Here is a 27,858-nt window from a genome sequence, read left to right as displayed (position 1 = left end):
TACTGGGTTTCTACTTCGAATAGCTGTTTTCTTTTTGTTCTTTTTTTAGATAGCGGAATTGAGGACGCCCCAGCTCTGGGAGACGTCCCACGAGCCGACTTTTGTCGGGAAGACCCGGCAGGTGACAGTCAAAGAGATCAGACTGTGACTTTTCGTAACCAAGGAGACGGAGAACTTCTCCTACCTGGGCGGTGGATTCGAGACCCAACGCCGTCCGAGGTTGCGTTTGGCTGGATATATCAGTCCAGGCGCGGACGAGTGTGTGTAGACACACTGCTTTTTCTTTTTGGGGTTTCATTTTTTTGTCTAGTCCTTTTTTTCTTCACCATGGGACAGTCTGTGTCCACCCCGTTGAGTCAAACTTTGAATCATTGGTCAGAGGTTAAAACTAGAGCCCAAAATTTGCTCGTGGAAGTAAGAAAGGGACGTTGGCAAACTTACTGCACTTCTGAATGACCAACATTTGGGGTAGGTTGGCCACAAGAGGGCACTCTAGACCAAGCTATTATTTCATCAGTCAAAAAGATTGTCTTTCAGCCTGGGCCTGGATCTCACCCGGATCAGGTCCCTTACATTGTAGTATGGGAAAACCTCGCCTCTGACACCCCCCCCCCCCGTGGCTGAAGGCCTGGTCCCGACCATCCCCATCCCCAGCTTCACACGTATTGGTAGCACAGGAGCTACAGATGGAGAAGAAGACAACCCCCCGGATTTATCCTGACATCGAGGGGCCTCCAGATGAAAATGAGCCCACACCGTCGGCACCCAGGCCTCCTCCTCCTCCTTATCAGCATGGAAAACCTGAGGGTCCTGCAGCCGGTACCAGAAGCCGGCACGGGACCGGTCCAGAGGGTCCTCCTTCAGCTCCCACCTTCCCACTTAGGGCCTATGGCCCCCCTGTAGATCCTCCTGAACTCCAACCCTTACAGTATTGGCCTTTCTCCTCAGCTGACCTTTATAACTGGAAAACTAACCATGATTCTTTCTCTGAAAATCCTTCCAGTTTAACTAATCTCATAGAGTCCCTGATGTTCTCCCATCAGCCCACTTGGGATGATTGTCAGCAGCTTTTACAGGTTCTTTTTACCACTGAAGAGAAGGAGCGGATTCTCCTAGAAGCTCGGAAGCATGTTCCAGGACCAGACGGAACTCCGACCAGGATGCCCAACCTCATTGACGCTGCCTTCCCCCTTGATCGCCCCCCCCTGGTATTATAACACCACTGAAGGTAGGGAGAGGTTGACCACTTACCGCCGGGCTCTCGTGGCAGGTCTCAAGGGGGCAGCTCGTCACCCCACTAATTTGGCCAAGGTAAGAGAGGTACTTCAGGGACCCACGGAGGTCCCCTCCGTGTTCTTAGAGAGGCTTCTGGAGGCGTATCGAAGGTACACTCCCTTTGACCCTTTGTCTGAGGGACAGCAGGCAGCAGTAGCCATGTTCTTTATAGGTCAGTCCTACCCGGACATCAAGCGCAAGTTACAAAGACTAGAAGGCCTACAAGATCTTACAGTAAAAGACTTAGTTAAGGAAGCAGAGAAAGTGTACCATAAGAGAGAGACAGAAGAAGAGAAGAAGGAGAGGGAGAAAAAGAAAAGAGAAGAAAGAGAAGATGAGAGAGACAGACGTAGGGACCAGAATTTAACACGAATACTGGCCGCAGTAGTACCTGAAGGAAACAGGAATGTAGGGAGAAAGATAGAGAATCTGGGCAACCCACGCCACCGGAACAACTGGGCTTCACAAGATCGGAGACTTTCACGGATGGATAAAGGACTTTCACAGGTAGATAAAGACCAGTGCCATTATTGCATGAATAAAGGACATTGGGCCATGGATTGTCAGAACAAGAGGGAAAAGATGCGGAGTCCCAGGACCCTTGCCCTGAGGAACGAGGATGATTAGGACAGTCAGGGCTCGTACTCCCTCCCCGAGCCTAGGGTAATTTTAGATGTGGAGGGAACCCCCGTGGACTTCCTAGTAGATACGGGGACAGAGTTTTCAGTTTTACAACACCCTCTGGGGAAGCTTACTGACAAAACCAGTTTGGTGGTGGGGGCAACCGGCATGAAAATACACAAGTGGACAACAGCTCGCCGTGTCAATTTAGGGGCTGGCCGGGTATCCCATTCTTTCTTAGTAGTGCCTGAGTGTCCCACTCCCTTGCTCGGTCGAGACCTTCTGACTAAAATGAATGCCGAAATACAGTTTTCACCGGAAGGACCCCGAATAAAGTGGCACCCCCCCAGGCCAGTATGGACTTTGACTTTCAATTTGGCTGACGAGTATCGCATACATGAAAAAGGTAAGAAGATGGACAACCCGCAGTGGTGGCTTTCCAGGTTCCCCGAAGCCTGGGCGGAGACTGGGGGAGTTGGAATGGCCTCCCAAGTTCCCCCTATAGTGATTGCAGTCAAGTCAGGTGCTACTCCCATCAGTGTGCGCCAGTACCCTATGGGCAAGGAAGCGAAAGAAGGCATTCGGCCTCATATAAACAAATTTTTACAACTGGGCATCCTAACCCCATGCCGGTCCTCCTGGAACACCCCACTATTACCAGTAAAGAAGCCTGGGACACGAGACTATCGACCCGTTCAGGACTTGAGAGAGGTCAACAAAAGGGTAGAAGATGTACATCCCATAGTGCCTAATCCCTACACCCTCCTTAGCACTCTGCCGCCAGAGAGGATATGGTACACTGTCTTAGACCTCAAAGATGCTTTCTTTAGCATGAGATTACACCCCACCAGCCAACATCTGTTTGCCTTTGAGTGGAAGGACCCGGAAACCGGACATTCTGGACAATTGACTTGGACCAGACTACCACAGGGGTTTAAGAATTCACCCACCCTCTTTGATGAGGCTCTACATCGGGACCTGATGATTTTCAGAACCAATAACCCACAGCTGACTCTTCTTCAATATGTTGATGATTTACTTTTAGGTGCTGAAACCCAGGATGAGTGCCAAAAAGGGACTGAACAATTACTATCTGAATTAGGTCGCCTAGGATACCGGGCATCAGCGAAGAAAGCGCAGTTATGCCGCACAGAGGTGACTTACCTGGGTTACATCCTTAGGGATGGTAAGCGATGGCTCACAGAAGCCCGGAAAAAGACTGTGCTTCAGATACCTGTACCTCAGACGCCTCGACAGGTGAGAGAATTCCTAGGCACTGCCGGGTTCTGCCGGCTGTGGATTCCTGGGTTCGCTGCACTGGCTGCCCCCCTCCACACCTTGACCAGGTTAGAGACAGAGTTCCAGTGGAAGCCTGAACATCAAATGGCCTTTGATGCCATCAAACGGGCCTTATTGACTGCACCTGCTCTAGTCCTGCCTGACCTAACCAAACCTTTTATGCTGTTTGTAGATGAGAGAGCGGGGGTAGCAAAGGGAGTGCTGACACAGACCCTGGGTCCCTGGAAGCGGCCTGTAGCGTACCTCTCCAAGAAGCTAGACCCAGTGGCTAGCGGTTGGCCGTCCTGCCTCAAGATCATTGCAGCAGTAGCTACTCTGATAAAAGACTCTGATAAACTAACCCTAGGTCAGCCAGTAACGATTATAGCCCCACACGCTCTAGAAAGTGTTATCCGGCAGCCCCCAGACAGGTGGATAACTAATGCCCGCCTGACTCACTACCAGAGCCTGCTACTGAATGATAGAGTTTCTTTTGGCACTCCTGTCATTCTAAATCCAGCCACGCTGCTCCCAGAGACAACAGGTCAGAACCCAATACATGTGTGTACAGACATCTTGGCCGAGGCCTCTAGTACCAGAGAAGATCTGACGGATGTCCCCCTACCTGGCTGCCCCTCCTGGTTTACGGACGGCAGCAATTTCCTGGTAGAAGGAAAGAGGAAGGCGGGAGCGGCAGTGGTGGATGGGAGGACCATTTGGTCCAGTGGACTGCCAGAGGGTACCTCAGCCCAGAAGGCTGAATTAATAGCCCTCACTCAGGCTTTGAGGCTGGCTGAAGGAAAAAACATTAACATTTACACTGACAGTCGCTATGCTTTTGCCACTGCACATGTTCATGGGGCCATCTACAGGCAGAGAGGACTCTTGACGTCCACGGGAAAAGAAATTAAAAATAAAGATGAGATTCTCAGCCTCCTAGAAGCTATACACCTCCCAAGAAAGGTAGCCGTCATCCACTGTCCCGGACATCAGGGGGGACAGGATGCTGTGGCAAAAGGCAACCGTATGGCAGATGCCACTGCCAAACAGGCCGCACTCGGGGCTGTAATTCTGACAGTGGTAAATAAAGAGCTTCCCCCAAACCTAAAAGACTCCGGCTTCCAATACACCCAAGAAGAGCTAGAGGAATTTCATCGGTCTGATTGGGTACAAGGGTTTTCTCCCTGCGGTGTGGCTGAGACAGCAGATGGCAAACAAGTCCTCCCAAACAAGGAAGTACACGACTTCATTACCAACCTCCATCGTCTGACCCACCTGGGTACACGGAAGTTAACAGAACTTGTGAAATCCTCTGGATACTATGTTCAGAGATTACCAGACTTAGCCCAAGAGGTTGTACAGAGTTGTCAAGCCTGTGCTCTCGTCAACCCTAATAGACCCCCGTCTCTCCATGGCAAGAGACTTAGGGGAGATAGGCCGGGGGCTCATTGGGAAATTGACTTTACAGAAATAACTCCAGCCAGGTATGGTAATAAATATCTACTAGTGTTCGTAGACACCTTCTCAGGTTGGGTAGAAGCATTTCCTACCCGCTCAGAAACAGCTCACATGGTGTCTAAGAAGATACTGGAAGAGATCTTTCCACGGTTTGGACTCCCCAAGGTAATCGGGTCTGACAATGGACCTGCTTTCATTGCCCAGGTAAGTCAGGGGCTGGCCAGTCAGCTGGGGATTAATTGGAAATTACATTGTGCTTACAGACCCCAGAGCTCAGGACAGGTAGAAAGAATGAATAGAACCCTTAAAGAGACCTTGACTAAATTGGCCTTAGAGACCGGCGGGAAAGATTGGACAGCCCTCCTTCCCTTCGCTCTGTTCCGTGCTCGGAACACTCCGGGAAGGTTTAAGCTGACACCGTATGAGATTCTATGGGGCAGTCCGCCACCTATAGGTGAAGCCGGGGGAATACATGATCCTGACCCTCCTCTTTCTCAACCCCTCCTCACCCGCCTTTGGGCTCTTGAGATTGTCAGATGCCAGGTGTGGGACTTGCTGAAGGAGACCTACCGGAGGGAAAGCCCCAACATCCCACACGGATTTCAGGTCGGAGATCTGGTTCTGGTCAGACGACACCAAGCCAGTAACCTTGAACCTCGCTGGAAAGGACCTTATTCAGTCCTACTCACCACCCCGACAGCTATAAAGGTCAACGGAATAGCTGCCTGGATCCACGCTTCACACGCTAAGAAGGCTCTCAAGACCCCTGAAGATGAATGGACTGTGGAAAGGACTCCTCACCCTCTTAAGCTTCGCCTCCGCCGCCGCTTCACCCCGGGAGATGACATCGAATAAGGATCCACATTCCCCCCAACAACTAACTTGGCAGGTTTTCTCTTCAACAGGAGACCTAGTGTGGTCCGTCACTGGTAAACATCCCCTCTGGACCTGGTGGCCACCGCTGTACCCGTCCTGGTGTAAGCTGGCTGCGGGAGCACCAGGGTGGGGCTTAGAACATATGGCCCCTGATGAGGTGAATGACATGCTAGATTTCTCACCACACTTATACACTTCCCCCCGGTTCGGAGGACCTGGAGCTGTACATTCTCCACCCCCGAAACCCGATGCCGGCTGCCGGACTCCTGGGGCTAGGACAGAACTCACTAAGACCCCCTTCTATGTCTGCCCAAAGAACCGGCCCCTCAGGTCTGACATGTGGAAATGTGGAGGAGAATCACACTTTTTCTGTTATTATTGGGGCTGTGAGACTACAGGGCAGACAAGCTGGAATCCCTCGTCCACTTGGGGTTCTATAGACGTCAAATGGGCCAAGGGTAGAGTTGCCACCCTCAACATCACCTTTACTCAAATGGGAAAAAAATACACCAAAGACTGGTTCCAGACCCGACGCTGGGGACTGCGCCTCTACGTACCTGGAACAGATCCTGGAATTCTCCTAGATATTAGACTTAAGGTAGAATCTATTAGCCCCAAAATTATAGACCCAAGCGCTGTTCTTAGGAATAGACGACCCCTCACCAAACCTAGGCCCAAAACTACTACTACTACTACTACGACTACTACTACTTTAAAACCTGAGGTTTCTACACTTGCCGAGGACATGACCACGAGAAATTACCTGGCCCCTCACTTGCCCGGTGCCCAGGAACGCATGTTTAGGCTGGTCCAAGGTGCTTTCCAGGCCCTTAATTACTCCAATCCCGATCTGACATCAGAATGTTGGTTTTGTCTTTCCTCGAGCCCCCCTTATTACGAGGGGATAGCAATCTCGGCCAACTTCACCATAGACTCTAACCCTGAAGTTTGCCTTTACACCAACAAGCCCCAGCTAACTTTAACTGAGGTATCAGGAGAAGGAACGTGTGTGGGAAAGGTTCCCCAGTCTCACAGACACTTATGTCGCTATGTTATCCCAGTTGACACCACCCCCTCCGATATTGCTTCTTACTTAATTCCTCCTTCTGGGTTTTGGTGGGCCTGCGCCTCTGGCCTCACCCCCTGCTTGGCTGACTCGGTGGTCAATAGGCTTTCAGATTACTGTGTAATGGTACAGTTGGTCCCAAGAATCTATTACCTTCATTCTGAAGAACTCTTGTCTCTATATGGTCAGAACCCCAGGACCAAAAGAGAGCCCATCTCCCTAACGGTAGCCATACTCCTGGGCTTGGGAGTAGCCGCTGGGGTAGGTACCGGATCAGCCGCTTTAATTACAGGACCACAACATTTACATCAGGGGTAACATCTTTAAACACTGCCATTTCTGAAGATATAGAGGCGTTAGAAAAATCCATCAGTCATCTAGAAGAATCCCTGACTTCCTTGTCAGAGGTGGTGCTTCAAAATAGAAGAGGGTTGGATTTACTATTCCTTAAAGAAGGAGGGCTGTGTGCTGCTTTAAGAGAAGAGTGCTGTTTTCATCTTGACCACTCCGGGACCATTAAAGATTCTATGGCTAAACTTAGAGAAAGGTTAGATAAGAGACGACGAGAACGAGAAACCACTGATAACTGGTTTCAAAGCTGGTTCAATAGTTCCCCATGGCTTACCACCCTGTTGTCAGCTTTAGCTGGTCCCTTGATTATCCTCCTCCTTTTGCTCACTGTTGGGCCCTACATCATTAACTGCCTTTTTGCTTTTATTAGAGAACGGATTAGTGCTATACAAGTCCTTATGTTGAGACAACAGTATCGGGCTATACGGAGTGAAGAGCCACTAGACGCTAGATTCATCATAGAGTCCTAGGATTAGGACTACTTACTAAGAGCAGAGGGGAATGAAGGGTTAAAATTTCTAAAAGTTAGTCCTGAACAAAGTCTGACTATGCCTAAAAGAATTTGAGATAGGGCTCCAAGGACACTGACCATCTGGAGCTACCCCTGGAGCTACCTCCCTTCCTTTCCTTCACTCCCTGATACGAGTCATCCCTTAGCTGAGCGAGATAAGACACCTTGCCCATACTGCCAAGATGCTAGAATGCTTTGTTAATACAATTCCGCACAGAAAAAAAATAACTGTACACCCTTTGTACTAACCAATTTGTTTTCCCTATATAAGCTCCGGCCTAGAGAGGCTCGGGGCTGGACTCAATCTCCTGTGTGAGATATGTGTCAGCCCGATATCTCGTAAATAAAACTGCCTCTTGCTGATTACATCAAGACTGGCTTCTCGTGTTTCCTGGGGGTACCCCAACCCGTGACTGGAGCGAGAGTCTCCCCAAAATCTGGGGGTCTTTCATGAGTTACCAGTAGATTTATTGAAAGAACCAAGTATGAGTTTGGACACTCCTTTGTCTCTCTCTCTCTCTCTCTGGAACACAATTTTCCCCTTTGAAAGCTAAAATTTCTAATTTTATTCAAGTCCATTAAAAATCCACATTATTCTTAATTTTTTGAAGGAAATGACTTTAGTTATCTACAGCCTGACCTGCTCCACCCTCCTCTTTCCATGACTCAAATGAAGGCTATTTTAAAAACAGTTCTGCCTAATGGAAACCTAGTTTTTTCTCTTGTCAAATATTATTTCTTGACATCTGGATTTTTTTTAATACCAATAAGGCACCAACTGTTCTCTAGATGTCTCCCCCGCCCCCATATTACTTTATTCTTTGGTGAACATGGGGTGAGCCCCCTCTATGCTCATTATCAAATGCTTCTGATTCGATTTTTGGACAAAAGCAACCTACCGTCTGTCTTTTTCTAGTCGTGTTCCTTTTCAGGGAAAGAGAAATACCAAAGCCTGCCTGAGAATTAGGATTTTTTAAAAGTCTCATCTCATTGTGGATTCCAATTTCCAAAGTTGACATTCATTAAGGGGAACGGATATGAACTTCCCATCACGGTTTGGATGTGTATTACTATTTCTTATTATAGTTATTTTCCCTTTTGTGACTTGAGATGTAAGCTACCCACAGACAAAAAGAGCTATCGAACCAAGTTCCCATCTTCCCCTTTGTGTAAGCTGAGATTTCTAAGGCTGAAGATGAGAATAAAGCAAAATGAAGCGAGTCTGCAGATGTTATCCACGTTCTTCCTAGAACAAGAAACAGAGAGAGACATGTTCCATGAACACATATATCCGATGGACCAACGAAACTGCAGGGGCCCTGGCTAGATCTAAAATCCCTGTAATGGTGTGTGTGTGTGTGTGTATGTGTGTGTGTGTGTGTGTAAACCTAGGTGTATATGTATATGTATATATGTATGTATGTATTTATGTATGTATGTCTTAGAGTTTTACTGCTATGAAAAGAAACCATGACCAATGCAAGTCTTACAAGGACATTTAGTTGGGGCTGGCTTACAGGTTCATAGGTTCAGTCTATTATCATCAAGGCAGGAGCATTGCAGCATCTAGGCAGGCATGTGCAGGAGGAGCTGAGCGTTCTTCATTTTCCTCTGAAGGCTGCTAGAAGACTTGCTTACAGGCAGCTAGGGTGAGGGTCTTAAAGCCCATGTCCACAGTGACACACCTACTCCAACAAGGCCACACCCATTCCACAAGGCCACACCTCCTAGCAGTGCACTCCTATTTGGCACTATTTGTCTTTAAACTTCAAACTTATTCATAAAACTGTTCAATGGACAACAGGTAACTTTAATGAAATAAATACAAAAGTATTACAAAAATACACAGGAAGATGTTGCCTTAGGTACTGTTCTATTGCTGTGTAGAGACACCGTGTCCAAACCAATTCATGACAGGAAACATTTAATTGCGGTCTTAGAGTTTCAGAGGGTGAGTCTGTGGACCATCGTGGTAGACACCATGACAGTAGGCTGGCAGGCAGGCAGGCCTGGCTGGAGTAGTTCCTGAGAGCTCACATCCTGCTCCCCAGATGAGGGAGAGAGAGAGAGAGGGAGGGAGGGAGAGGGAGAGGGAGAGGGAGGGAGAGGGAGGAAGGGAGAGGGAAAGAGAGAGAGGAATAGAGAGGGAGGGAGAGGGAGAGAGAGGGAGAGGGAGAGGGAGAGAGAGAGGGAGGGAGGGAGGGAGGGAGAGAGGGAGAGAGAGAGAAACCTGGTGGGCTTTTGAAATCTCAAGGCCCCCACCTCCCATTGACACATCTCTTTTAACAAAAACACAACTCCCAATCCTTTCTAAACATTCCACCAACTGGAAACCAAACACATTCAAATATTTGAACCTCTGAGGGTCACACTTATTCAAAATCCTAAAGTATGTTTTTTTTTTCTTTTAAAAGAAATCAAGTAATGAGTGTCCATTCCATTTGGTAGTATATTTTATCGTTACATTTAATTTCTCAGAGATTAGGGTTATTTGCATAACAAGTATCCAATCAAGCCATCACTCTCCCATAAGCCAAAGGCATCATACCTTCCCCTTTCTACTTGATTATCCACATAGGGGTTACGGAAACATATCCCGTCATCCTGATTTAGTTCAAAGCATTGGGAGCTATTGATGTGCAATTAATTGCTATTCATAGCGGGATAAAACAGAAGCCAACATGATTGAGTCTATTGTTGCTGGGAGCTGAAGATTTCCCTTCCATTTAATAAAACGTGATAAATATGATTTTAACGCAAGCCTAGAAACCCCAACAAAGCCTTTAGTTTATATTTGTTTCAGTATTTCCAGATAATTCTCTGTGATACACAGGAACCTAGAGGAGGAGAACTGTGTGGAGTCACTGACACACACTCAACAAAGGATTCGTTTGCACAATAAGGAGATATATCCTGTCCTCTTAGAGTTGGCCCCAGGACTCCCAATTATCTATAAGTCCTCAGGTTCCTTGGATAAAACGACACTGCATTTGGATATAACCTATGCAAGCTGCTTATTTACTCTAGTCATATTTATATGTGTGTGTGTTTGTGCGTGTGTGCGTGTGTGCATAGAGACATGTAAGTTCAGAGGCTGGCAGAGGGTAGAGCATGTTCTGCTCCTTCACTCCCTACTTTATTCCCTTGTGACAGGGTCCCCTGCTGAACCTGAGGTGAGGCTCATTGTCAGGAAGCCCCGGTCACCCTCCTGTTCCCATACCCAGAACTGGTGTTTGCATGTGTGACCACACACTTGGCTTTACCCCTCTGCCTTCTCCCCAGACTCTCATACATTTTAAATAATCTCTGCATTACTTTGGTACTTAATGAAATGAATTCATGAGGGGCTGTTATTTAGGAGATGACAAGAAAAATGGTTTGTATGGGTTCAATATACATATGGTATATTAAAAACCAATTTTATTAGTTCCTTGAGAACTTCGTACATTATATATTGATAGAATTTACTTCTCACTTCTCTTCCTAACTCCTCCCAGATCCATCCCCACCTCATCCCTTTTCCCAACTTCAAGCTCTCTTTCTCCCCTCTGTAATAACCCACTCAAGTCATTTATGCTGCCCATAAATTCATGGGGCTTGGGCAAGCCCCTGGAGACCGGCCAGCTTATCACCATCTATATCTTTGGAAAAAACTGACTCTCCCTTTGCTATCAGCTAGGGCTGAGGGATAGTGGTCCTGTCGTGTATACAAGACACTGCTTTGTTCTGGTTCTCACTGAGAGCTGTATCTTATATTTCCACTCCCTCTTCCTTGAGGGTTCCTAAGACTCAACTCCTTCCCTTTTTGCCTCTCTCTGTGAGTCTGTGTATATGCGTGTGTGACTATATTATAGATGTCCCATTTTACATTCAAGCAAACACATGGTGGGGGGCGTCTTTACAATTGACTGCTGATGGTATCTCACCCCAGACAAAATGCTGCAATGCAGACATGGTGTAGCTCAGTACCAGAAAGAAATAGGGGATATTGAGAATCCTACCCAGCTCTTTCTAGTGTGAGGTGAAGGTTAGACCTCTGACACAACCTTCTGGCCCTGCCCTATGGGTTTAAGATACACATTGTCCCAGTACAATGTTCAAAGGTGGGACTATGAATATCGATTGGACCCTGTGGGTTGTAATCAATGAGTTCATCTGTTGATAGATGTGTATGAAGGTGGCGGGAAATGAGGAGATAGGAAATTAAGGGACTTGGTCATTTGGGGCATGTCTTGGAGGGTGTTCTTTTGTCCTTGGTCTCTTCCTGTGTTGATGCTTCTTGGATGCCAGTGAGGTTAGCAGTTGAGCTCTACCGTGCCCCTTTCATGGTCATGTGACCATGGACCAAAACCTATGAAACCATGAACCAAAATAAGTTTGTTTACAATGTGAGTTTCTAGGCAACTTGTAAGAGTGATGAATGGATTAACATGAAAGTGGCCAAAAGTGATGCTGACCATACCAGGTCAGGTCCGGATTTGATGTAGGAGGACCCAAGACTTAATGCTTTAAACTCTTTGTCTGGAGGCTGCACACTAAGAGAAGACCCAATGTTTCCCAAGTGGTTTTATACAGAAGATTCTGCCAATGTATCTGTCTTCTTAGCAAATCAAGAACCTCCTGCTTCCCGCTCTGGTCCTTCTCCAGACTTCACTTCTGTGTTTTTAATAGACTTCGATATCATATGAACTAGTGGGAAATGAAGTATAAAAAAAGGAAGGAAGATATAAATTTTGCTTTAAAATCATTAAATTACACACTTAAAATAAATGGATTTTTTAAGAAAGTAAATTATACTTCAATAAGGCTGCAGAAAAGGCTTGGCCAACTGTGATGCTTGTCGTGTGATTTGCTATTTGTCATAGTTCCTGTGACTTTGATCTTAATAGTAGTGGGTTTTATTACAGATGACTCAGACACCAGGGTAACCATGCAGGGAGAACACTCCGTTCTGTCAGGGAAAATAAATCAAGTCAAATTCATTGGCTTTATTAATGAGGGTTTTTCTGGTCACAGCTGAGTTGGCTGGAAGTTGGACAGCTATTGGCTGAGAGCAAAGATGGAGAGAGCACAATGTTTATGGGGATAACTGAAGGTTGTTCTCACAAAAGGGTCTGAGTCTCACTGAGTGCATTTGCAGAAGCTCCAGCGGCTGGTGGACCTGGGGCCTAGGAGCATTGCAAGATGGCCATTATATGTTTTGTGATGTCATGGCCAAGTGTGAGATAAGGCTAGATGAAGTGGAAAAATTTTGGTATCTATGGAATCTCACTTGTGTCATAGGATGTTTTTCTGGAAGCTATGATAGGAGAGCATGTTTTGCTGAAGCAGACACATGAGAAGGCATGTGATATTTCCCTGGAGCACATGCTTGAAGGGTTACAGGATGTTTATGGAGAACATAAATGTAATCCCACAGAGAGGGAGAGGACATCTTTACATTGCTACACCTTGCAGGACTTCGGTGGTCTTTGCTGGTCTTCGTTCCGTAATGAGAAATGTACAAAAGAACCTGTGCTATCCGGGCTGTTATGGATACTTCTGCTGCTTCTTGTTGGTTTGTTAGAGCCTTGTGGTCTAAGCCAGGTCAAGGCACTGCTACTGATACGTGTTTTGCGTTTGCTATAGGAACGTACTACACAATGAATATTGGAGTTACCCCAAAGAATTACTTCTAAATAGGTCCACAACTCTCTCCCTTTTCCTATCAACTTTCTCTCTCTGCTACCTCTGGTTGGTGGGCTAGAAGGTTTAAGAACCCTAAATAAAGTAGGTTTTGAAAAAATCTAAGCCTACAGATAGATTCATGGGTTTTGAGAAAGGGCCATGTTTCCTGCTGAGAGGAGATGGTATGTAGGTTGTGACTTTTTGCTTCTGTTGTCTACTGTGATCCATTAAATGGCCAGTGACTGACAGTCTCCCAGTAAGTGTAGCCCACACTAAAATGCTTTCGCTTGGCGTCGGGAGCTGTAGAATGTATTCATTTCTTGTCACATATCCTCGAGTATTCATGTTGGTGACAGTAGCTACTCTTCAGTTCTGCCATACAGGGAAGTGGGTCTGTACACTGAGAGAAGAGAGTGTCTGTTGGTGAGTATGTAACATGGAGTAAGAGAAACATTACGGTGTTGGGTCTCTCGCTCTCTCTTTTTTTTTCCCAATTTGACAATCTGGAGTCAACTGAGAAGAAAGAACAATTCAAGAACTGCCTCCATTAGATTAGTCTTTGGGTTAGTTTATGGAACATTTTCGGGATTAATGACTGTTGTGGGAGGGCCCACCATTGTGAGCATGTTCATCAGTAGACATGTGTAAAAAGAATAGCCTTTTAGGCTGTAAGAAATAGTAATGGAGCAAGCCATGGGGAATGTGGTGGTTTGAATAAGAAAGGCTCCCACAGTAATATATTTGAATATTTAGTTAATAGGGAGTGACAGTATTTTCAAGGATTAGAAGGATTAAGAGGTGTAGCCTCATTGGAGGAAGTGGGTGTGTTGACAAGGGTGGGGTTTGAGTTTTCAAGAGCCCCAAGTTTTCCCAGAATCTCTCTTTATCTCTCTCTCTGTCTCTCTCTCTGTCTCTCTCTGTGTCTCTGTCTCTGTCTCTGTCTATCTCTCTGTCTCTCTCTATCTCTGTCTCTCTGTCTCTCTGTCTCTCTGTCTCTCTCTCTCTGTCTCTCTCTCTCTCTCCTTACAGAGCAGTAGCTCTCTATTGCTCCCGTGTTATGCTCCCTGCCATGATGATGGACCAGACGTCTGAAACTGTAAGGGAGCCTCCAATATATGCTTTCATTATAGTAGTTCCTTGACCATGGTGTCTCTTCACAGCAACAGAACAATGACTGAAACAGGGAGCAGGCCAACAAGCAGAGCTCCTTGTTACCACTTCAAGCTCCTGTTCTGGTTTCCCTCAGTGATGGTCTGTAACCTGTAAGGCAAATAACCCTTTCCTCCCCAAGTTAGTTTTGATCATGGCATTCATCATGGAGAGAAGGAAGCAAACTAGAACGTCACAGGTCAGTACATGAGCAAGTCTTACCTTTAAATTAAAACAAAGTGTCTATACGTCTCTATTTGTGGTTATGAGGTAAGCATCTGTGGCTCTACTAGACTCACTGTTTCTATAAGAAATTGTCTTACTTAGGGTTCCTATTGTTGTAAGGAAACACGGTGACCAAAGAGCAAGTTAGGGAGGAAAAGGTTTCTTCAGCTTACACTTCTACATTGCTGCTCATCAGTAAAGGATGTTGGGACAGGAACTCAATCAGGACAGGATCCTGGAGGCAGGAACTGAGGCAGAGTCTATGGAGTGGCACTGCTTACTGTCTTGCTCCTCATGTCTTGCTTAGCTTGCTTTCTTATAGAACCCAGGACCACCAGCCTAGGAATGGTGCCCCTAACAGAGGGCCGGGCCCTCCCCACCAATCACTAAGAAAATGCCCTCCAGCTGGATCTTATGGACGCATGTTCTCAACTGAGGCGCGCTCTTCTCTGATGACTCTAGCTTTTGTCCAGTTGACATGAAATCAGGGCGGTGGTTAGAATGTGATTGTCCCATGGGAAGTGTGGCACAAGTAGGAGGTGTGTCCTTGTGGGAGTGGGTGTGGCGTTGTTGGAGGAAGTATATCACTGTGGGGGTGATATGCTTCTTCTCCAACACTATGTCTGCCTAGACGCTTCCATGATTCCTGCCTTGATGAAAATAGACTGAACTTCTGAACCTGAAAGCCTGCACCAATTAAATGTTGTCCCTTTGGGTTGGGGATTTAGCTCAGTGGTAGAGCGCTTGCCTAGGAAGCGCAAGGCCCTGGGTTCATTCCCCAGCTCTGAAAAAAAGAGAACCCAAAAAAAATGTTGTCCCTTATAAGTTGCCTTGGTCATGGTGTCTTTTCACAGCAATGAAACCGTCAGACAACCAGCCAGTATAAAAAATCCCAAATAGCAGAATTAATCAACGATAGAAAGTATTTCCAAGTCCTGCAGTGAGAAACATATTCTTGAGAGAAGAAACAGCAATGAATGTGTCCAAGAAAAGGTTGTCTCCAAAGTAACTCTTGGAATGTAGATGTGGCTCAGGGAGACCCCATGGGGTGCACAGGCGCTTCTCAGGAGGAGACAGCTACATGGTCAGGAACCGCAAAGCATTTTAAAGTCACGGCAAATGGCATAGGAAAGAGCTCAGCACCTCTGCATTGGAGGCACCATCATGAGTTTTCTGAGGATGAGCTCACATGTGAGTAAAAGACGGGAACGTCCTGGGGCTAGATAGGGTAACAGGGCCCACAGGTGTGTAGGAAGCCATCCAGTCGAAGGAGAGCCAGACAAGACAAGCCAGTGCAGGAGCTCTTTGAGGTCATCTAGGGGAATTGAGAAGAGACCTCAAAAAATATTACAGGATGCAACAGAGTCTAACGTGTTCAGGGAAGCTAAACACAGGATCCACGTAACACCTGACAGAAGTTCACGGCATCCTCAACTTCCCTTTTAAATTACTTTTTACTGATCATACAAAATAATGGGCTTTATGATACTTTCAGGTATCGATAGATATAAACTGAGTTTGGCATTCACTACTCTTGAGTTATCCTCGTCAAAATGTCCTCCGGGGAAGCCTCCACCTCACATCCACCTTCTGTAGTGATGGTTGGCTGTTCTTTAAGGAACCAAAGAGACCAATATGGATGTGGCCCAAGTTCAACTCATTCTAGACCCTTTCTGTTCTTCCTGGTCTCCTGCTTCACTTTTTGAGAACGCCATCTTGGAATTCCTTCATCCCTCAGTGTCCTCTATTCCCTCATGTGTTCTTTAGTCTTTCTGCCACATCCCCATCACTTTAATCTTTCTTACCCTCATCCTGGTCTCTTCTGTGCATGTGAAGGTTGGATTTATTTGAAAACATGACTTTAGGGGCCTGGAGACATGACCAATGGATCAAGAGCTCGTCTGCTTTGAAAGAGGACGTGGATTTGTTCTTTGAGCTCACGTCCAATGGCCACCAACCACTTTTAATTCCAGCTCCAGGGGACCTGACTATTCTTGTCTCTGTGGTCTCCTGTGTTCATGTCCTGCCCCCACCCACATAATTAAAAATAATACATCTTCAGATGAGAAACAGGTTCCATTAGGTTTCGTTAGTCAAACAATCCCCGACCTTCTCTGATTCTGAGTCTGCTTGGATCAGTTTATTGGGTTTCCCCTTGAGTTCCAAGACCACCTCCCTGTTCCCTGCCCCTCTTTCCCCAACAGTCTGTTTCTCCCTCAAACTTCACCTCAGAGAGTCTATCTATGACTGGCCCCTCTCCACGGCTTCCTAAACTTCCATCTTTTTTTTCCCGTGCCATCCCTGCTCCTCTAAGCCTCATCTCCAGTTCTTTTCTCTCCCTAAAGACCAGACCAGCTCAGTCCTCTTTGTTTTAGCCTACGTGACATCAGACTTACTGTTCACAGCCTTGACCTTTCCGGCTTCCTCTCCATGTTCCATCCACCAAAGCCCATCTCCTCCACCAAAGTGTTCACACACAACACGTCACATCGCACATTTTAATTTTTAGAGCAAAAACAAATTCCACTGGAAAAGATACTGGGGTTGTCAAAGGCCCTTGGGTATCTGAAACACAGAAAAACAAAAATTTCCCCCCCAATCCTATAAATTACCCATCTATGTCCCCCACACTTTGTGAATTTCACCTTAACAGATCTTTTCCACCAGATTATAGACGTAGATGTGGACGTCGCCATCAAACTTGATGAAGTACACGGAAGGCTTGGCTAGAACTTGGTAAATGACTTTGCCGATCTTTATGGAACCGTCGCTTCTGGTGAACTGCACACATTGACCTGTTAAGATGTCGCTGTCAACGTCTGACTTCACCTCTGCTGGAGGAGTCTCTGGAATGATACGGAGGTTACCTTCTGCGTAATCATCCAGGAGATGGTAGATGTATAGGATGGATCTTTCTCGTATGTGATGTAAAACCAGGTCTTCATGATCGGCACCTGGGCTAGGACCACCCCCCTCAAGTTGTCCTTAGAGCCATGTTTGCCCTCAAATTTATGCTCCACAGCTCGGCCAACCATGGCACTTGTGAGATAGGCATCTTTCACTTGAGGAAACACTACTTTGTGAGGCAAGACCTTAAGCTTTAAAATCCTCTCATCAGTGTGAATTTCCAGTCTGGAGACACAGTCAAATCCATCATACTTGACCAGATAGAGAGAAGGATTTGTTTGCAGTTGATCTACAGCGATGGCCTTCCATTGGGTGATGGGCTCATCACCTTCCTTCCATCCATGAGAAATTCTGCAGCCCACAATGTTCCCCAGGGCCTGGGGAGAAGGCCTCCTCCTCCTCCACTTCTGGAAGGATGGTGTGCTCATCCTCCTCAGAGACATCCTCTTCTTCATGGCTGTAGACCTAATGTGGTAGGCTACGGCATCATGGTCCACTGTCTTGTGGCTATCGTTCTGTGTTCAGGCTTCATACTTGCACATGGCCTGGGTTTGTAGAGCTCGCCTGCTTAAACCATACACAATGCTGTTGCCTCTGTCATGTGAGTGCCTGCAAGAACAATGGGGGTGGTGTGGGGAGGGCGCTGGACCAAGGCTCTTGTCTAAGAAAACTTTGGAGCAGGTGAGGAAGGCGATGGTAAACATGTTTGAGCATCTGAATCTTATTCTGTCATAATCACAAGTTCATAGGAGGGCTGTGCAATGGTGGAGCACACCTTTAATTCCAGCACTCAAGAGGCAGAGGGAGGCAGACCTCTGTGAGATCAAGGCCAGCCTGGTCTACAGAGTTAGTTCAAGGATAGCCAAGCTACACGCAGAAAAACACTGTCTCAAAAATGAAAATCAAAATTTCAAAGGGAAATGAGCAAATGGTTCTCTACAGCTCAGAATAACATATTCAGACACATTTCTTCAGCCCGAGGCACTTTGCCTCTGCTGAGGAACCTCTCCTTGAATGTCTAGGTCAGTGTGGGATTAAGTATCCCTGTCCCCCACTTTAACCAAGCAGAACAGAGAAAGGATAGCAAAGGAGCCAAAAGGTTGGCCACACCCCTCTTCTACCCTCTAACTATGAGGTATGTGGCAAAATCCACAAGTATCTGCCCAGAGACACAGCACACCAGTCCATTGACTTTCTCTATTGTGCATCCTGAGCCAGCCCCAGGTTTATTACACCAAGCTGTTGCATATTCAACTGGATCAAGGGATTTTTGTCTAGGCAACAACAGCCATTTAAAAATAATATCTCCTAGGGTTGGGATTTACCTTAGTGGTATATCACTTTCCTAGCAAGCACAAGTCCCTGGGTTTGGTCCTCAGCTCCGAAAAAAAAAATCTAAAAGAAATATTATCTCCTAAAATGCACAAGCACAGAGAGGAGCTTTGGCATTTTAGTAGAATTATGAATTAGATATTGTTAGCAAAGGATAATAAACTCTTAGACTGACTAGCCTAGACCATCCGCCGAGCTCTCAAACGTGGAAGACATTAGAACATACGGTTACTCGCTGTACGAGGGAAAACTTTTAGCTTTCTGGGCTACAAGGGTCCCAGTTATCCTCATAAATGTATTTACTGAGAGAAAATGTCCTAGTCGTCCAGATTCTGTCTTCGGGAACCAGTCAGGCACAAAAAGACTGTTGAACAATTGTGGGGTTCAGGAGCTGAACTGGCTTTCACACCCCGCTGCGAAGATAGTGAACCCACCTTCAAGGAGTCTAGCGCCCCCAAGTGGAAGAGAAGCGCAACCTCCTCCCAGTGCTCTGTGACTTCATCCAGGCGATGCTTACGTCATAGAAGCGCTCTCAGGCCAGTTCCTTCCCTAGTTACGCTTAGAAACTTCCAGAATCTAGGTTTTAACTTCTCATGTAGCCTCCTGGAGACCCAAAATAAAGTCCCCACCCAAATATTCTGATGACTTGAGTCACAGTCTGTCCAAGTAGCTCTTTTCATGCATTTTTTTTTCTGAAAAAGTCTTTGGTTTCTGAGTCACCAACATCCTTGGTGGTTATTTTCCCAGCTCCTATCTTTCCTTTGGTTATCTTTAAGTCATTCTCCGTATCAGAAATATTGGTAGCCTCTCTCTGTGGCAGCCCACTGGATAGCACACCAAAATTAGCTTTATCAAAACCCACAATTAGAGGAGGGCCATTTTTATTCACACAAAGCTGGAATTTGACAGGATTAAATACCTTGTATTGAAGTCAATGGCAATCATGAATTATGGATTCTTTGCAAAGAGGGAGGAAAAATTCGCTCCTGGACCTGCTTCCAAAGTCGGGATAAACTGATGACAAACCCGATATCGACCAGTCGTATTTTAAATGCCTTAAAATTCACCAGCACTTCAGGTAAAGGAATTTATTAGATCAAATGCAGCAAAACAGGATGAAATAGATGACGTAATTTTGTTTTTGAAATATGGGTAGACAGAACACTGGATGCAGGTAAGTGTGGAATTTACCTGTAAATTACAGGGCACTTTAATTGTTTGTGTCACATATTTCTTCAGATCTTCAAAAGGATTCTTTTCAGAACCCTCCCCTGTCCCCACCACACTCTGACCCTCCCTTCCCTCTCCCCAGTAATTCCCTTCCACATTAACATTATAATTTTTTAAATGTACTTAGAGCTTAAAAACTTATGGCAGCTTTTTAAAATCTGTCCACTTTTCTAAGTGCACCGTCTTCTTTTTCTCCTTTCTATCGTAGTTTTAAGCACATTTTCCTTCACACTTTGAGTTTTCCTCTCTGTCTGCTCTCATGACTCCTCTGCCATTATGTGACTGTTGTCCACTATGTGGCTGACCTCAATGTGGGGTTAAATCACAAGACATGATTTTTCCCCCTTTTCTCCCCTTCATCTTCCTTCTCTAGGCACCTGCTGAGATTTACAGCCTTGTGGATTTTTTAAGCCTGGAAACAGCGCTCTCACACACACACACACACACACACACAAACACACACACATACACACACACAAACACACACACATACGCACATACACACAGAAACACTCATACATAAACAAACACACAAACACACACATACATACACGCACAAACACACACACATGCACACACAAACACACACACAAACATACACATATACACACTCAAACACACAAATACAGAGAGAGAGACAGAGAGACAGAAAGAGTCACATAGAGAGACAGAGAGCCCATGAAAAAACATGTAATATCATCTTTCATCAATAAACAGAGACAACTTTCAAAAAAGGGAAGAACATGTAGGCAACAAGGAGAACAATCTTGTCATAGCCGTCAACTTGAGGAGGAAAGAGTTTGTCTCACTCTATCTTCTAGGTTCCCGTCTGTTACTGAGCGACGTTGGGGCAGGAACTCAGGCAGGACACTAGAGGCAGGAAAGGAAACAGAGACAACTTAGAAATGCTGAGTACTGAATTGCTATCCATGACGTACTCAGCTTTCTCTCCTTCTCCTATAACCCAGGGCCACCTTCATAGGGGATGACACTCCCCATAGTGGGCTACACCCTTCCCCATCAACCATCAAAAAAAAATTCCTTACAGATGTGGCCAAAGGCCAATCTGATGGAGGCAATTCTTCAGCTGAGGCTCCTTCTTCCCAGGTTTAGTCAAACTGACAATAAAAACTAAGCAGGACCCTGCACATCCATTCTGATTGCCACACTTTGTGCAATAGACAAGCCATTGGAATAACCTTAGCTGTTGATCACTGTACGAATGGCTTAAAAAATGTTATATACATTGATGTGATTCTCATCTATGTGTAAGAGCAAAGGGTTTTGTTCTCAGAAAAACAGATGGGAGTGTAAAATACAATATGTTAAGTGAAACAAGCCAGACTCAAACAGATGATTGCGGAATTTAGATTTTAATAAGGGATATTAAGTGAAAGGGGGCATTTAGGTAAAGGAAGGGGAGCAGCAGGGTGTGTGTGTGTGTGTGTGTGTGTGCGTGTGTGTGTGTGTGTGTGTGTGTGTGTGTGTAGGTGGAAATGGAGGTGAGTTGTGAGGATGAAGATGGCTAATGTACAGTATAAACCTGTACAAGGAGTCACCAGCAAGCCCACTGACTTCTACATTTAAAGAACATCGATATAAGAAAACTGAGTCTAAAACAATGTTTTGATTAAATTGGGGGTTTATAGTTTAGAGATACCATAAAGTTTATTCATATTTTCCTTCCCACAGGTGGCTCTTGCTGTTTCGAGCTTGATACTGGTGACAGGATATGGGAATGAGCTTTGGTGTCTGTACCTCATCAATCACCTGGAATTCACGTCATTCAGTGAGGCTACCGTGGGTAAAGAGGTAGTTAGAGAACTTACGGGTACATGACATGGGAAGAATAATGCCCACCCCCAGTATAGATAACCAAATATTCACCGTCATCTCTGGTTTGAATGTGTTCACCCAAAAGTTATTTTCTGAAGATTAATCCTCTGTGGGAATGAAGTTGTGAAGAATTGATTAGGTTAAGAGGAATGCGACCTACAAATAAAGATCTATTAATGATGCGATTGTGGAAAAAGGTTAAATTATGAAAGGGAGTTTGGTTCCCTCTCTTGTCTTCCGAGCCCAACGGATCCCTTCTGTGGTGACAACATCCCACAAGAACTCCTTCCTCTGCCGATGGTCTCTTCATCTCCGATGTACAGGCTTCTGAATCAGAATGATACAAAATCTGCGTCATTATAGACTAGCCAATCGGTGCCATTCTGTTTGTCCATACAAGCGTGAACATGCCTCAGAATTGTGAGCAGCTGGGTCATATGGGAGAGCGAAGCAGGCAGAGAGGACTAGGTGTTAGTGCTGACTGAAGACCACATGGGTTCAGGGTTAGCGTGTGTGCTCTTCGTGAGAGAAACAGCACAGAGGAAGAGTGTAGATTGGAAAGGTGCAGCTTGGGAGGCACTCAGACATCTACTGTTGGCCTTGTGGGGACAAGGAGCCATTAGGGAAGGGGAAAGATCGCCAGGGATAGTATCAGCCACTGCTTTTGGCTAGCAGAACCATTTTTAGAATCCTCATCTTCGTGGATGTAAAAGCAAACTGCCTGGAGTCAGTTGATACATCAGTAACCATCAAGAGTGTGTCCACTATTACAGAGCGAAACAGGAAAAAGCCTGATCTTGGAAGATACTTTGCCTTCAAAATTGGAGACTTCTCCCCAGCAACACTGGGCATCCCATCTACGTAGGTAATGGCATCCCACTAAGTCCAGATCAGTGGTTCTTATCACGTGGATTGAGACCCCTTTGGGAGCTCAAATGGCCCTTGCACAGGAGTCACATATCATATATCCTGTATATCAGGCATTTACATTAAAATATGTAACTATAGCAAAATTATAGTTATGAAGTAGCAATGAAATATTTTACAGTTGGTGGAGCTGTATGAAAAGGTTACGTTAGGAAGGTTGAGAACCACTATTCCTGACTCCTCTAAGATATGCCTGTTGGTATGGACTGGAGGTATAATCCCTTTTATTCAATCAGGCAAATCCAGAAAAACCAAAACACCACCAAAAGCTTATGAAGGATAAACAGCCACTGCACCCACAGTGTCAGGACTGCTGACATCTTAGACAAACGATGTCAAAATGAAATCACGTCACACCATGACCATCCCCCTAAATGAAAAGCAGAGGAGAAAAACCAGTTCCCTGGTGGTGGCACCAAGAGAAAACCCTTGTCAGAATCATCAGCAAGGATTTTAAAGCCAGGATTCAAGTGTCGTCAATGAGAAACTTCCAAAACAAAAGGATACACATCATCTTGGTGAGGTAATAGAAGAAACAAGAGAAAATCGAATAGGAACTCACTGAATTAAAACAAACACTAAGAGTAGGAATTAAAGACATGTCTGGGCAAGATGAACAATGAAGTGGAGTTTAGAGCAGGCAGAAGGGGCTGGGAGATGGCTCACTGGTTAGGAACACTGGATGCTCTTGTAGAGGATCAGGGTTCAGTGGATCTGATGGACTCTTTGGTCAAAACACACACACACACAAACACATATACACATACACAAACACAAACACACACACCCACACCCACTCAAATACACACACACATACACAAACACAAACACACACAAACACACACACACTCACATACACACACATACACACACAAACACAAACACACACACACCCACTCACATACACACACACATACACACACAAACACACACATACACACTCACATACACACACAAACACAAACACACACAAACACACACACTCACCTAAACACACACACATACACACACAAATACACACACAAAAACACAAACACACACACACACTCACATAAACACACATACACATAAACACACAAACACACACACACACACACACACACACACACACACCCCATAGAGATAAATTTTAAAAAAATTAAAAAAAGAAGGAGCCAGGTATGCCCTTTAATCCCAGCACTCAGAAGCAAGCTGATCTCTGTGAGTTCAAGGCCTACCTGGTTTATACAGTGAGTTCCAGGCCAGCCCTACCTACATAATGAAACCCAGTGTCAAAATAAAACAGAGAAGAGTGTTCTATTTATTTCTGATAATGTAGGCAACAGAGAAACTATTTCTACAGAGAAAGAACTTATTGTTGAGAGAATCAGTGGGCTAGAAGGAGACCCCAATTCTTTGTGTCACTAACTCCACCACAGCCTCAGCAGGAAGCAAGAATGGGTACAGCTAAAAGGAAGCAGGCGATCATGAGTAAAGCTGTGGTCACGCATCAGCCCATCAGCAACAGAAGCAGGCGGAAAACCAGCTGGGATGAGATGGCGTCACCAGCCAATGTCTCTGACTGACAGTCCCTAGTAGCACCAGGATGTTCTTTTCCTTCAAGTACCCTGGACTTTTCAGACACTCAGAAACCACAGAACAAAGTGTGGCAAATGCCTAAGAAAGGATGTCCTGTGGGACGTATTTGTTTATACAGGTTTCATGTAGCCCAGGCTGTCCTCAAACACACTATGCACCCGAGGATGATTTTGAACTCCTGGTTCTCCTCCTGGTAATGGGACTCTGGGCATGGACACCACACCTGGATGATGAGGTACTGTAGGTGGAGCCCAGAGCTGTGTGAGCACCAAGTGAGCACTCTGTCCACTGAGCTGCATCTCCAGCCCCTCAGGATGTGTTCTGCTAATACAACAAAACTAAAATAGAAGACTTCAATGAGAGACAACAGGAGTCTCCCAGTCCAGAAACATTAAATCACACATTCACAAGTAATACAGATGTCAAGAAATAATGAAAATATGTAACAGTAAGAAAAAAAGAAGAAGATAGGAAACATACTATCAATATGTGTGAGATATAACTTTGACGATGCTAAGAGGAAACTTTATTTGCAACACTAATTCTCAGATTAGAAACAAAGACCAGCAACCTAAATTTTTATCTACACTAGAAAATAAGAAAATAATTATTTCAAGGAAAAAATAATTGTTAAAATGAACCCCAAAACACAAAACACTAAAAAAAAGAAATTAACAAAAAAAAAAGCCAATGAAACACAATTAGTTTTTTTTTTTAAAGCAAAGAATTTTATTTTTACGTCTCGATTAGACCTAGATAGAAAAATATAACATCCATTCTGTTTGGCGATTTAAAAAAAAAAAAAGAAATTGCAATGTTTTAGAATTTATGCAGAACACCGAACCTGGTACCACAGACAAAAATTTAAAAAAAATTATTCATCGTTTAAACACTTTTTAATGACAGTGTTTATACTCAACTTGTCTCTCCTATAATCTGATTAATATCAGACAAGGTTTCCAGGGTTGCCATATGGAGATTATGCAGTGTTGAAATGGAAGCACAGCATTGCATTCCCAACACAGACTATGGTTGAGAACATCATTGTTTTTATCACGAGGAAACTAGCACAAGATCCAAGCCCAGTCTCCCGAGGCGTTGTCCCATCTTAGAGCCATTTCCTCAGACAGCACTTCCCATGTGTCATATTTTTCTTCAAAAATCGAAACAGACTTGTTTGCTGCACTGTTTGGTTTGCCGTGCTGCTTGGGAGATCCTGGACCATCAGACATGATGAAATTTCTCGCCCACACCCCCAAACTACAGCACTGGTATCAGTGTAGAGGAAATAGGAGAGACAGAAACCAAAAAGGAAAAAAAATACAACCTGTTGTTGTTTGGAGTCATGTAAGTAGACCAAGCGGACCTTGGACTTTCTATGTAGCCCAGGTTGGCCTTGGACTTACTATGTAGCCCAGGCTGGCCATGGACTTACTCTGTAGCCCAGGCTGGCCTTGAATTACGATGTAGCCCAGGCTGTCTTTGGACTTACTATGTAGCCCAGGCTGGATTTGAACTTGTGATCTTCGCGAGTATTGAGAATATAGGTATGCACTACCACACTCAGCTTTGTCTCTGTTATTATAAGTGACTCAGCTGTGGCCCCTCATTTGCCACCCTCCCTCAACATCACCAACAGCATCCACAATCACCCACTAGGATAATCCCATCCTTTAACTCATCTGTTAAGGTAAGACTTTACAGAACAGAGAGTCAGCAGGGTCCTCCCCCTTATTAGAACACATTGGTGTGGAGGGATTTGAGTGATTGTTTGAGTGAGTCAGTCATACCTTAACCTGGTTCTGATATTATGACCAAGACGGAAATAAAAGAAAGAATAAGAAAACAAAAGTAAAGGAGACGGGTCCAACACCGGGACTTGAACCTTAGCAGGTGAGGAGATGGCTCACAGGTCTTAGGTAAATGATGGGTAGGCTTTGAGGCCCACACAGAATCCCAGTACAGGGAGGTAGAGATAGGGCAGATCCCCAGGGCAAGACAGCTGTCAAGATTAGTCATATTGATGAACTCTGGGTTTGACTGAGAAATGCTGCTTCAATGAATAAGGTAGAAGAGAAATGGATTAGTCCCTACATTATACACTGCACGTACATGTATGTATACACACACACACACACACACACACAGAGAGAGAGAGAGAGAGAGAGAGAGAGAGAGAGAGAGAGAGAGAGAGAAAGAAAACAAAAAACCTTGGACTTAAGGCATTGCCTCCACTGTAGTAGCACATAGTAGGAGGTGGGGATCTAAATAAGTGTTCCTTTCCACCCCCACAAAGACCAACATACTTATGAACCCTCAATCCTGGATCTGTACAATCTGCTGAGGACTCCCAGATGTTTAGTTTAGTCTCCTCGCTCTGTAATATATTCTGGTGTTCTGTTTCAGGAATCCTATGAGCTGGGGCTCGGATGACTTGAGCATCACTCCCAGTCTTGCATCCAAGACAACTTTCAGCTGCCATGTACTGATCCTTGGGATTCCCTGCCAAGGTACCCTGACTTGCATTTCTCACGAGGCCGTGCCATGAAGCCAGAGAAAGTGCGGCTGTCTTACTCTGCCATTTATTAGCTTAGAGTATTGGGAAATTGCCTCGACGTTTAAACCTTACTTCCCTCATGTATTAATGGGCAAGCGAACAATTCCAGTTCATCATATCTACATTAGGAGTGAGTTAGAAAAACACATCAAAACGATTAGTGCCAATGTGTTTTATGAATGATAAGCAGTGATATTGGAAATTATGGTACCTGGAACGTAACGGTTTTCATTATCCTTGCACAGATAATGAGAGGAAAGCATCTAGGATGCAGAAATGCTTCCTTTTTTTGCTTTATTTCCAAGAAGCATTGCCTTTCTGCTCCAATTAATTTTTTAAAACTTACTTTCCACTCCATCTCCCCTTAGGTGATTAGGTTAGAAAAGGGTTTGGTGAGAGGGGTTATAAAACGTTGTGTTACAGAATATATCTGCAAGATCAACTGTTGTGTTCAAATGGAGGCACCCTCCATGGATAAGCTATGCTCCCCCTCAAGCTATTGATTTCTTTTCTTTTTTTATTTTCATTGATTTCTTGTGAGGGCTAGTCTTGGAGGAAAGAACCTCCCTCGAGGAGCTTCCTCCATCAGATTGGCCTTGACTATGTCCAGGTGGCATTTCCTTGACTGTTCACTGATGTTGGAGAGCCTGGTCTACTGTGGTCAGCACCACCCTAAGCGGGTGGGTCTGGACTCTGTAAAGGTAGTTGAATGTGAGCTTAGAAGCAAGCCAGTGGGAAGTCTCTGTAGTTCCTGTTTCACAATCCTGTCTTGGTTTTCCTTGATGACGGGCTGGAACAGATAAGATGAAATAAAGATTTCCCTTCCCAAGCTGGCTATGGTGAGTGTATTCATCAGAGCAACAGAAAACCAAAATTAAGCAAAAATCACTGTGCCAGATGTGTGATATCTTCCTGAAAGTTGCTGACCAGCGAGATCCCAAAAGCCCTCACAACTTTACAGGTTGTAGACATTGTTCTTCATAGCCATCCAGAACTTGATGGTAAGACCCTATT

General features: G+C 45.1%; 1 protein-coding gene and 1 pseudogene across 1 annotated transcript; one reads left to right on the top strand and one right to left on the bottom strand.

Moving 5' to 3' along the window:
- Positions 1-327: 327 nt before the first annotated feature.
- On the top strand, positions 328-5,712 carry LOC134486339 (uncharacterized). The gene is given in 3 exon segments (XM_063285229.1): positions 328-606; positions 609-1,199; positions 1,201-5,712. Coding segments are annotated over 3 exon segments (5,157 nt in total). The 3' UTR covers positions 5,488-5,712.
- Positions 5,713-16,899: 11,187 nt separating this feature from the next.
- LOC134486261 (Y-linked testis-specific protein 1-like) lies at positions 16,900-19,118 on the bottom strand (annotated as a pseudogene).
- Positions 19,119-27,858: the final 8,740 nt, after the last annotated feature.

This window comes from Rattus norvegicus, chromosome 3 (genome assembly GCF_036323735.1).
Source record: "Rattus norvegicus strain BN/NHsdMcwi chromosome 3, GRCr8, whole genome shotgun sequence".
NCBI lineage: Eukaryota > Metazoa > Chordata > Mammalia > Rodentia > Muridae > Rattus > Rattus norvegicus.
This window is presented reverse-complemented; position numbering and strand designations above follow the sequence as displayed.